Below are 12,654 nucleotides of genomic sequence, written 5' to 3'. Positions count from 1 at the left end.
ATTGACAAATAACAAAAAATGTGGGTAATGTTTAAGGCCGATCCGAGCCCCATTAAGTTCCATTATAAAATGAAAGTTCAATATTTCAAAAAGGTATAAAACCTATGTGTAATGTTCATAAACATAGAATTATAAATATCAGAATCTTCATAAACTTGCTATCTAAGACCTACGTCGGCTTTTGGATTGAGTCTCGTGCACTGACTGGCCAAGCTGCCTAAAGGCTTGATGCTAGTTTTATATCACTTCTTACTGTAGAACTGAATCTTATTGTTTGGCTATAACAACTAGTATTAAGGACCACTTCACCCATTTTCAACATGTCTTCATGTAATTGGTCCACACTAACGTTCATTATAAGATGGCACAATGTCTTGTCTACTCACTCTGCGTCTCAGAGGGCTGTGGACAGTTCAGAAGCCTGTCTATCAGTGACATCATCGGTAGGTTTAAGGTTAGCCATTTGAAACAAGATTTCAAACTTTTTTGAAGTTTTGTTAACCCATTAAGACCTGAGGCCGATTCTACAAAATGTCTGTTTTTAGAATGTCTTCTAAAAACAGTTTTTTTTTTTTTTTTACTTATGTTACTATGTCAGTGGTTCTCAAACATTTTCATGTCAAGGACCCCAAAATGTATATGTATTTGGCCAAGGACCCCCATCTCAAAATATTTTCTTCCAGGGACCCCCAGAAGCAAAGATTTGAGTTACAAATGTTCGCTTGAAAAATATATTTATTCAAAGATTTGCACACATTTTTACGATTTTTAAATAGCCGGAGTGTAAAAGAATGCTTTTTTAGCTCAAATAAAAAAATGACACCCAGATACTTCTCCAGGTCTTAAAGGGTTATTGCAAGAACAATGGTTTTCATTTTAAGCATGCTACCTTTCCAGCAAGAGAAAGGCTGTAGTTTCTATTAGCTTGGAATCCCCAATTGAATCCCCCCATTGATGTCATTGGTAGGCAGGTTTCTGAACTGTCCATAGCCCACCTGTAGGACACACCGAGTGTGTAGACGGAAATTGTGCCATTGTATAATGAGCATTAGTGTCAACCAAATATATGAAGATAAGGTTGAGTAGCATGTATTCCTATAAGTGTGCGTGTGTGTGTGTGTGTGTGTGAGTGTGAGTGCGTGCGTGTGTGTGTGTGTGTGGTTGAGCGCACCGTGGGGTCAGTCCACAGTGAACACTTGCGACAGTGGCGGCAGGGCGCACCCGGCGAGCGCACGTGCTGGCAGAAGTGGTTGTACCCATTGATGGGCTCTCGGCACAGGTAGCACATGAAGCTGCCGCAGCGGCATGACATGCGGTTGCAGCCCTCCGACTTGACCAGACCCATAGTGCACTTCACACACTTCCTGACCCGCGCCGCCGTCATACGCTCCTCACTGCGGGGTGGGCGGAGAAGAGGAAGATGGGGGGAGATTAGAGAGGGGAAGGAGGTCAAACAAAACGTTATGAGAGATGAGAGGAAGATGGCGCATGGGAAGTGATATTGATAGGTAAGGTAGAGCAATAGAGGAAACGGAGCGTGTAACACAAGACAAGAGACATGAGAGAGAGGACAAAGACTTTCAAATAGTGAAAACAGACGATCTACAAGCTCACAATGTGCATTTTTTGACATTTCAGATTTTTTTTTGGGGGGGGGGGGGGTTTCTTTGTTTTAGTTTTTTTCCTTTTCTTTTCTTGTGAAATAATACAAAATCATTTGTAGGAAAGGAAAAAAAAGTTTACTCGTGACCCAAAAATGGGTCCAGCCCCATTGTTTGGGAAACACTGAACTAGCTGATCTCTCTAGCAGGCCGCTTCCCGTCTCTTTCACCACCAGGAAGTAAGATGATCTGCGCACAACTCAAAACAGGAAGTAGTGCCTGTGGCCTGCTGGGAGGGAGGAAGCAGCCGGCCACTTCACTTCCCGCACTGTTGTCTGGGAAACTGAGCTGTTTACCCAACATCTTTGGTGAAACGAGAGCAGGATAGGGAGCGTGTATGGGTGGTGTGTTTGATTGAAGGGAGGAAGCAAAAATACAGTGATAGAAAATTCCCTCAAATACAATATAATACAGTGATTCTGCACATTTTTATCTCTGGGAACATTTGTATTATAATTAGGTATTTGGCCAGATAAGGTCTGCCATTTGGTCCAGAATTACTTTACCATCCACGTACTGTAGATAGAAGTAACTGTGAAACTCTGATAAAAATGGAATCGATATGAATTGATTAACCACTTACTCTAAGAGTTATTTTATACACAACAATATCATGCGAAAGTGAGAATAGCAGATCTACAAGCTCACCTATGACATGCCCAAAATAGGGACAGATTATTAATTGTTTGAACGTATCGATTATTTTTTATAATAGATTAGTTGGATTCACTGTGTTTCAGACACTTACAAGAGCACCCTCATTTTTATCTCGTCTCTCTCCATGACCTGCTGGCACGTCTTGCCCACGTGCTGCTTCCACTGGACGTGGCATTTCCTGCAGCTCTCCTGCAGGTCAGAGAAGAGAGGGAGGAGGAGAGAGGGACATGGAGACAAAAAAGAGGGGGAGGGTGTGAGGAGGGAAAGCAGGTGAACGTGAGATTGGAAAGGAGAGAGGGAATAGCAGAGGGGGGAGGGAGACATCATTAGAATTTCCTTCACACCGCATTAAGGCGGCTGCATATTGCAAATTAAAACTCATTTCTTAACAGCCCATGGACCACTGATCAGTGATCACATCACCTCATCCGTTCATCTCTCTCTCGCTCTTTTCCCTTCATCTCACCCTGGCTGAGGCTTCAGCACCTCTGCACTGTAAAATCCAGAGCGTTCTAACTCAAGAGTGTACAAATGGACCCATTGGTAGTGGAATTTACTGTGTATGTACTGTATATGAGTGCATGTACTGAACCCATGTGTGTGCTTGTGTCTGACTGCAGCGAGTGTGCGTTTTGTTCGTCACCGGCTGCTCGGTTGCCTAGTAACAGCAATTCCATCCTCCCACCGGCTCAGCCATGCCGACCCACGATGCTTTGCCCCTCAGCTGAAGGACATCTGGGGCAGACTGTTCCGTTGCAATGGTTGGCAGAGACATGTGTGTGCAACGTGCACAGCACAGTGCATGCACACACAGGCATGGAAACGCATGCAAAAACAACCCCCAGTGCAACAACTGCAAGAATGAGAACGCACAGCCAAGCATTCTCATTTCTCACATAAATTATTTTAATCTCAGTGAAAGACAGACAGACGCACACGCGCCACTCTAAAGAAGGCTTGGCTCCCCAGCTAACCCTGGGCAAAGTGGTGTCATCATAAATATTTAACCAGCTCATCCAATATTGACGACGAGTGACATGACAGCTGATGCACCTCTGCATCTGCCTTCAGCGTGACCCCCGACCTGGGAAGGTGTTGGTCAGAAACACAGCCTTCACTTCCTGTAGATCAGTTGCACGCTTTCCATTTTATGCACGTTGACCTCCACAGGCTTAGAGGTCTTAGCATCCTCACTGCACTTTCACTGAGTAAGGCAATCGTCTGGCTCTTTGAACCAAAGTGTGTGTGCCATTTTCCAGAGTGTGTGCAAGGTCAGCCAAAGGGTGGAGAACTGGCCCTGCAAGAAGCCAGAGACTTCCCCCTGGCATTAAAGAGCCTGGGTGGCAACGGTGCCTGCATGGACATTAAGGGCTCGATGACTCTTCGAAGAGTGTCCCAATAACCTTTAGAAACAAACAAACCTCTGTTTAAATGCTCTCCAAAGCCATCAGCATGGCGAACAAACACTGAGCTCAAATGACTCCGGCCATTCACATTCGGAATATGTTTCTGCTGAAGTATAGAGTATACTTTTATATGTATATAGAATCTATTTTAAATCTGTGACATGTCTTGAAAAAAAGTGCTATACAAATCAAATTATTACTATGCAGTGGAGAGAAGCAGGAAAGGCAGTAGAGATAACATGTGGAGCCACCAGGATAGCACATACAATTCAGATATTTTATGGTGGTTATCAAATTTGCATACAAACCCATTTAAAAAACGTAATGTTGCTATATACTGAATATAGCAACAACTATGCCCAGCTTGAAAGGTTTAACAACAACATATAGGTGTTCTGGGTCTAAATGGGTTAAGAGCAATGCTTCCCCCTGTGAAATGCATTTTTGAGAGTGGACTGCGGTTATTTGTCCAGTGGCATGCACACTGCCTTCACACTGGAGAAAATATATGGTTCAGTCCATTTCACTATAATTTATTTTATGCACAACACGATTCTCATAAGATCCTCAGTGTTCATTTATCCATTTGTAACTACCGAGAGTGATGTTCATTTGGTTATATTTGTACAGCCGCAGCCTTAACCACATTAATCCTGGTGTCCCCATTATTGTTTCGATTTGTTTTTATTCATTTATTCAAAAATAGTGTAAATTGCAGAACTACAAGCTAAGCTCACAACGCATCACATAGATCAGCTATTTTTGCAATTTGTCGTACAAAGTTTAAAGGGCTTAAATGAGTAGTTCACCCCATTCCCGCAATCCCAAGTCAATAATTTGATGACCGGCAGAGTTTCTGGATAGGAGACTTGCGGAGTCTCCATCGACTCTGCCGGTAATCAAATTATTGGCTTAGGAATGCGACAAAAACGAAAAAAAAAAAAAATCTCCATGAATTCAAGGCTTCATGGGGTGTATAATTGAAAGAACATAAGTCGTTTTTTGGGTGAACTACTCCTTTAAGTGGTTAAATGAATACTGTTAGACAGTGCATGCACTTGCATGGGGAGAGATGGAGATGGGGATTCCAGTGAGTAATTGCACATTGCTGTGAGAGCAGACGTCTCTCACACACAAAGACTGTGGAAAAGAATCAAGGGGAGGAGAGCAGTGAGGGAGTGAAGGAGAGAGGAGGATCAAACGAAACGGTGACAGAGTGCCCCCTAGTGGTAACCTAGAGCCAAGGAACTGTGTGTGTGTCTTCCCTAAGTATGACTTGTTGGACAAGCTAAGGAACAGCAGGAACACCTGAATACTTATAGCCGGCTAAAGATACGACCGATGATGTCACATTGTTAACCCCACCCTATTTGCTTGTTACAACACCTGTGGTGGGTGTGGCTTGCAGCATCAGGGACTTCCTTGTTGGATACAATGGTGTAATTGCCAAAGTCTCAAATGTGACAAAGATCACAGTAACAAACGCATAAACACACACACACACACACACACACACACACACACACACACACACACACACGTGGGGCTCTGCCAAATAAACTTGAGAACGTCTGTGCCAACGGTTTGGCCTGCTCAGCACAGCACACAACAACTGCATGAAACACACGCGCACTGCAGTAAAAGACGCCTCGCATACCCATACACGCACTGTTGCAGTAAAAAGACACTCCCTCACACAGACACATGCACACCCTGTTGCAGTATGAGGAAACACCCACTGGAACCTGAAGTCATTTACATCAACTGAAGAACGTCTAGTCCTAGAGTGTAAATTTAAAGGGTGATTTATACTTAGCTGCGTGCCGGTGTCGCGCAAACCAAGTATGAATCAGGCATAACAGGTTATTTTACTGCACTACTATCAACACAATGGGTCCATTTATACTCTTCCTTTTCCCCCTTCAATCTTCATTCATGACAATATGATCCCATTGTCTCTCCCCACCCCCCTCCTTCCTCTGTTTTCATTCATACCTCCCCTTTCCCTCTCTTCTGGATCTAGCTCTTACCCCCTCTCTCTTATCCCCTCTCTCTTTCTCTCTCTCTCTCTCTCTGCAGGCTGCAGCAGCCCTTATAAGGCAGCAGAAGCCGTTTGCAGGGCTTCTGATTGGGGGGCTGCAGAGCCGAGTGCGAGTTTTGTGTGTGTGTGCATGTCGTGCGTGCGCCAGTGAGCGTGTCTGTGCGCGTTATGTTGAAGGGAGGTGGCTCTTTCACTACAATCAAATCAACTTGCAGAATGCAGTGCCTGGGGAAACGGAGAGCGCAAAAGACAGAGAGAGAGAATGTCATGTCTGTTTGACTTAAGGGGGTTCAGGGTATGAGGAGGAACGCATGAGATCGGACGACTCAGACGCCACCTACCGCGCGATTAACACATGCATGTGTGCACGTGCACAAACACTTCTCTGGACTGTACTCACTCACAGAGGGTAAACCTGTCTAACGGCCTACATTCTCATTCTGCAGCCTCTGATATTCTGCCATTATGAACGAATCAAATACACACAGGCCAGGAACAAGCCTGTCCAAATGCCCTCATAACCACATGTGGAATATATTAAAGCGTGTGTGTGTGTGTGTGTGTGTGTGTGTGTGTGTGTGTGTGTGTGTAGGTCAGACAGAGCCAGGGGAAGAGGCAGAGAGGGGAAGATGAATCTGGGTCAAAACATGATCTGAACCACATTTGAAACGGAGGGGAAATGTGTCCATCCAATAGCAAACCAGTTTGAGGGGAGTGGTAAGTGTGTTCAGCCAATGAGAGGGCAGCATGAGGAGGAGGAGGGTGGGCTTAAAGAAGTGTGTCAGTTACATAATGAGACCCCTCCCCACTCTTGGACTGAACAAGCTGCAGGGTGTTCAACAACTGCCTTAGAGAGTGTGTGTGTGTGTGTGTGTGTGTGTGTGTGTGTGTGTGTGTGTGTGTGTGTGTGTGTGTGTGTGTGTGTGTGTGTGTGTGTGTGTGTGTGTTACTGTGAGTAGGGAAGAACCAAGGAAAAATCTATGAACTACATTCAAGCTGTCTTCTATTCATTTTTCTTGGTTTAGATACTTAGGGCAACTTGTTGTAACTGAGGGGGTTTCCAGTAGACAGGGGAAATCCAGGCACTCTAGTCAGCATGCAACAACCAGCACAATGCACCCTCGATCTTAAACTAAAGAGGAAGTAGATAGCTAAATGATACACCCAACAGCAATCCTTGATGTCCTATCGCCAACAGCAGGGCCTAAAACCAGAGATGTTACAGTTGTGTTCAATGATATTGAAGGTGGTAAATAATGTACTCAATCACAGTCTATCCTAGGAACTTAGGAAGGTATATTTCATAACCACTGATGTGGCTTGAATCTGCAGTTGTTAGAGGCCCGGTTAAGGGGAAGGAGCCAGTCAAATAACTGGGAATTATTCAAAAGATTTAGAACAGGAACTAGCCCAAGATACATCTGGTGCATGTCTAACAGTGTGTGTGTGTGTGTGTGTGTGTGTGTGTGTGTGTGTGTGTGTGTGTGTGTGTGTGTGTAATGAGGTGCAGCTGTGCATTGTGTTTCCGAGATGCTTCAGCTGTGAGCCTCTGGCTCTCCCTACAGGCTGCTGTGGAGAACTACAGGATGAGCGTCAGCATTACGTGATCTGGTTAACTACAACTATATGCTTCTCAGTGATCTCATTCAGAGATTGACATGAGTACAAACAAGATCAAGACAAAAACAGAATGATAATTCTGGGGTAGAAAATGCCTAACAGCAACAGATCATATTCTGGCTCTGATACGATTCTCGGTTATGATGAAGTTACCTTTCACCCAACCAGACCAAAGTGGTTAGAGCGAGTGACAGAGAGACTTACATTCCCATCCTTACAGCCCTGCGCTAGTAGCTAATAAAAACGTATTGCCCCCAAACATGTAGCCAACATGCATACGAGAGATTGCGAGAGAACGTTCACCATCAAATTTCTCAAAGTTTAATATGCAATAATCTTTGCAAAGGTCTTAGGTTTTAGCTAACACTGCAAAATGTAGAGCCCTGAACTCTATCTAGCGGGGTTAACCACATGAACCCTAGCGTCCCTATTCAGGGAAAAACAGAAGACAGAGCAGGAATGGGCTACCTACTTACTGTACACAACCTATTGAGAACGCAGCAGCACAAAATGCCAAAAAACAAGCTTCATGGCAATTTGCCCATGGACATTTTGCCTAAGGGTGGCGCTAGAGGAAAAGCCATGGAGTCACCTAAATCAAATTTATCCTCCGGGGAAGCATGAAGGTGCACAGCTAATTTCAAGGCAATCTAGCCACTAGTTTTCGGTATATCTTGTTTGGGACCAAAGTATTGGACAAATGAACGGACAGTCATGCTTTAAGCCCTGCTGCTAGCGAAGCTAAAACCTAATGGCAACAGACACAAATACAGGCCTTGGGTCTCAGAGTGCTGATAAGAACGTCATTTCCCCATCTCTTACACTGCAAATTCTGGGAATCTAGGGCTGGAAGCCATGTGTGTGTGGTATGAGAGACAAGAAAGAAATGGAGGGGGAGAGAGATAAATGGTGTGTGCGTGCGCGGGTGCGAGTACTTGTATTACTATACTTCTGAGGGCCAAATATCCCTACAAGTTACAAGTACAATTTGATTTCCTGGTCCTCAAAAGAGAAATTGTTGTTTTATGTTTAGAAAAAGATGTGGGCAGTTAGGCTTACAATTAGGAAACGATTCAGGTTGGGGTTAGTGTCCTGCACCGAAAATAGCATATCTACTAGCTCACAACGCGTCGCTACATGACGAGTTGTGAGCTTGTAGATTTAGGGTTAAAAATAGCAAAAATTTCATTTATAAAACTGCCGTCCAAAAATGTTGATGTCCTCAAAAGTATAGTAATAACAAGCACTTGTGTGTGGTAAATAATGAAGCTTGTGCACAGGAATCCGTGTGACAGCCTTGGCAGATGGCTGACAGTCTGACAAAGCAAAGCCTCCCCCCGCATTCCTCAGAGGGGGGGGGGTGCACAGCGAGACACAGTCAGCGACCTCCCCAGATGGGAGTCTCTTCATCGTCTCCATAAAAATGTTAATTGTTCATCAATCTTTGTCTCTCATTTACGCTACCGCCTGCCTTACTTTGATCCCTCTGTCTCTCTCAGCCTCTTTTTGTCCTGCATCTATGCCAGAAATGGAGGGCACGTGTTCAAGCAAGCTTGTCTGCTATGTTGAAACCATTCCCATGGTCACATTTGGCCTTTAAACAAATTAAAATCAAGGATTAAATAAATGGCGTCCTCCTGCACAGGATGTGTTAATAACTCTGATACATTTCATATGCAATGTCTTCACATTAGTCCGATTCAAGAAATAATTTACCAGGCAAGTTGACGTTGATCATAATATCATAGTGGTAATAACAATGTTAATAAAAGGACCTATATAGTCAATCACTCTGATGGGATGATCAACCATTTACAACCTGGTGTTCCAAATTTGGACAAAACAACTACAAAAAAACAGCTATAAGCTCACTGCACAATAAGTATTTTTTGGGTGGGTTCTACATATATGCATATAAACCTTGACTATGTGGACATTTTCAGTATTAACAACAAACAGAAAAGGCTTGGCCGAATATCTATACGAACACATACTGGTAAGCCGGGCAGGGAGGGTGATATTTGTCACCGCATGTACTCCCATGGGCTGGGGCGGCGCCTGTCAGCGGGGAAAGCTGAGCAGGAGGAGTAGGACGAAGGCTCTACGTCCTCTGAGTGGGGGCTCCTCACTGGTAGGTGAGCCAGTAGGGTACAACAGCAGTGGCAAGCAGTGGGAGGAATTAATTGGCATAACAAATAAATTGGGTAGAAAAAGGGGCACAAAAATAATTGGCAAAAAAAAACTGAATACTTTCTAACCTTTTCGAAAAGGTGGTGGGGATGACAGACATTAATGTAAAGCCGTGAGTGTGAACGTGAGCATGTGCATGTGTGTACACCTGGGACTGACCTTGCGGCATCGGGGGTTGGGACAGCTGAACAAGGACATGCCTTTGTCCAACAAGGCTGGAAAGTTGCAGAATGGACACCTGGGGGGGTCAAAGAGGGAAGGTGATGAGAGAAAATCCAACAGAAAAGACAATCACACAGAACACATACAGTCCAGGCACCCCCACGTTCTCAACTCCACATGATTTTAATGAATTATGAAAATGATATATCGTTACAGTCTGGCAGAAACCTTGTATCTCCATATTTCAACTGTTTGCTTTTTCATACATGAATACCCGACGTTGTACAAGAGTGTCACACAAAAGTAGTGAAAATAGCTGATCTACAAGCACACAACACGTCGCAACACATTGTGAGCTTTTAGATCTGCTATTTTCGCAAGTTTTGAAAGTGGTTAAGTCCGTTGGTTTTATAAATATTTACAATTGAAAAGTATTAACAGCTTGTGATTAAATAATAACTACATTGAATATGTTAGAAACTACAAATTTAAGGCGCTCAGGTGGTGCAGTGGTAAAGTCCCTGCCCACCACCACGGAGGTGGTGGGTTCTAATCCACCGTGGTGCAACCGGCTTTGTTGGGCGTCTATGCGAACACAATTGGCCCGTGTTCGGGGGAGAGAAGCTGGGCGGGGAGGGTGAAATTAGTCATTGCATGTGCTCCTACGGGCTGGGGCAGCACCTGTTGGGCGGGAGCTGTAGGGTCTCCATTCCACAAGGAGACCCCACGATGGTTCAGTGTACCTGTGGTAGTACCTCCCTCTCATTACCTCCCACTACAAACAGGACTGGATTCTCCCTTTGTCTCAAAACACACATCCATACAGCCAGCCTGTGTGTTTGCTGATGTTTGCCAGACTTCTGTTGAACTTGTTTTAATAACCAATGTCATCACTATTCTTTATACCATTCCTCATTATCCGGAAAAATAAACTGGTGGTTTGTAGCTCCAGTTTGAACTTTAAATCCCTAACACGACCCATTGAAATACAAGTCTTTTGGTTTTAGACAAAACAATGTTTCCGCCAGACAGCGACAATACAAAAAATGAGATTTTTCATTATGTATCATATCGGATATTTGGATATATCGCCCCAACATCCCATTGTGTTCGCATGCGCACACACAGTTCCCTTACCGTACTAGTTCGTCACCACAGGTGGCAGCAACAGCCTCCTCTGCCTGTCTCTCGTAGTATTTCAAGAGGATGTTCTCTGGCAGAACTTTCTCCAGCTCACACACCGGGTAGGAGCAGGTACACCCACCCTCCATGCAGCTCAGCTCAGACTGTAACATACAGGTTTAGAAGTGATATAACACATGAATACACACACACACACACACACACACACACATTATTATTAAGCACCGTTTCTGATGAAATGAATATCAAGGACCTCAACGGAAACAAGTCCGCAAGGACTACTTTGGACGTACCTTTTAGTCAAAAGTATTATTAATGTAATTGTGTTGTTTTACATTCTTTTTGCCTAATAAAAATGTCAATCAATCAATCAAACCCTATTAATGTCTTGGACCTATAACTCTCAGATTTATAGACCTGTAAGTTATAGACCTGTAAGGGTCTATTTGGAACCCCCTCAAGGAACTCTGAGGGTCCCTGGACTACTTTCACAACCACTGTTTCAGATGGGGCGCACAGCTAAATACATATGTATTAATTTGGGGGGTCCTTGACATGAAAATGTTTGAGAAACACCGATATAATGGAAGCTATGACACAATAGAAGCACAAATCTCAAAAGTATGTGGCAAGAATGACTAGCAGTTAGAATCAGACAAGACAGTATCTCTGCTAGTGAATATGACAGCAACAACGCCACATAAAAGGTTAATTTATACCTGTACATCAGTGTTGCTTGTTCAAAATAGCAGATCTATAAGCTCACACCGCATCTTATCATGACACCGTTGTACTACAAAGTCACGAGTGTGTGTGTGTACCTGTCCAGAGCCAAAGACTGCCTCCTGAGCGTATTTGACCAGGCACTCTTTGCAGAAGAGATGACCGTCAGAACACTGGGTCATCTTCTCAAATGCAAACTCGCCATAGCAGCAGCCGCACTCGATCAGCTGTCCGTCCTGGGAAGAGAGGTGTACAAATACACTTCAAATGGTGCTGACTAAAATGTTGTCAATATCAACTCCCAAACTCAGTGCAAGCTGTATTGGCAAATACAGTGTAGCTAAATGTATCCATTTATACCTTATATTAGTCCGGGAGCCAAAGGGTGATTTTTGGCTGAACGTGTTCAAGAGGGTGCCCGGTGAAATCCCTTGAGCATTTTTTATTATTAACCCCTTAATGCCCAAAACACTAAAAATTCACCCAAAATAGACTTCTATGGTATTTCATGCAAAATACTTGATCTAATTGCTTAAAATTTGCTTTCTACAGTGTGTATCCATGGAAATGGATGTGTACAGTGCATTAGATTTAATATTTGTAAACTTTTAAATATTAACCCCTTCATTCCCAGAACAACTTAATCTTTAAACTATGATATTGTGAAATAGAACATGCACAGAAATCAAATCAAATGCATCAGATCTGCTTTCTACTAAGTCTATTAGTGGAACTGGTCATGTTTCCTTTTGGATGAATGCATATTAACCCTTTGAGGCCAACCATCTTTTAGTCATTAACCCTTAAATGCCCAAAACAAAAAAAACGTTTTTTATGGCATTTTATGCAAAAAATATTGATTTAGCACATCAAATTAGATTTCTACAGTGTTTATCAATGAACGTGGATGTGTAAAATTTTGTTTTTTGATTTCACATTAGAACATTTCATAGATATTAACTCCTTCACACCCGAAGCACCAAAATCCATTAAAAATGTTGATTTATGACATGTTATGCACAGTAAATCAATTGAAATGCTTCAAATTAGC

The 12,654-nt window shown here is 43.4% G+C and overlaps 1 protein-coding gene across 1 annotated transcript in view; it reads right to left on the bottom strand.

The window, feature by feature from the left end:
* rnf216 (ring finger protein 216) overlaps window positions 1–12,654 on the bottom strand; it is a 34,944-nt gene that overhangs the window by 5,688 nt on the left and 16,602 nt on the right. Inside the window, exons 11-15 of the mRNA XM_084072599.1 lie at window positions 11,702–11,839; window positions 10,875–11,023; window positions 9,735–9,813; window positions 2,410–2,507; window positions 1,172–1,394 (exon numbers count right to left, since the gene is read on the bottom strand). Coding sequence (XP_083928725.1) covers window positions 1,172–1,394; window positions 2,410–2,507; window positions 9,735–9,813; window positions 10,875–11,023; window positions 11,702–11,839 — 687 coding nt within the window. The remainder of the gene's footprint in view (window positions 1–1,171; window positions 1,395–2,409; window positions 2,508–9,734; window positions 9,814–10,874; window positions 11,024–11,701; window positions 11,840–12,654) is intronic.

This window comes from Gymnoscopelus microlampas (genome assembly GCF_963454915.1).
Source record: "Gymnoscopelus microlampas genome assembly, chromosome: 11".
NCBI lineage: Eukaryota > Metazoa > Chordata > Actinopteri > Myctophiformes > Myctophidae > Gymnoscopelus > Gymnoscopelus microlampas.
This window is presented reverse-complemented; position numbering and strand designations above follow the sequence as displayed.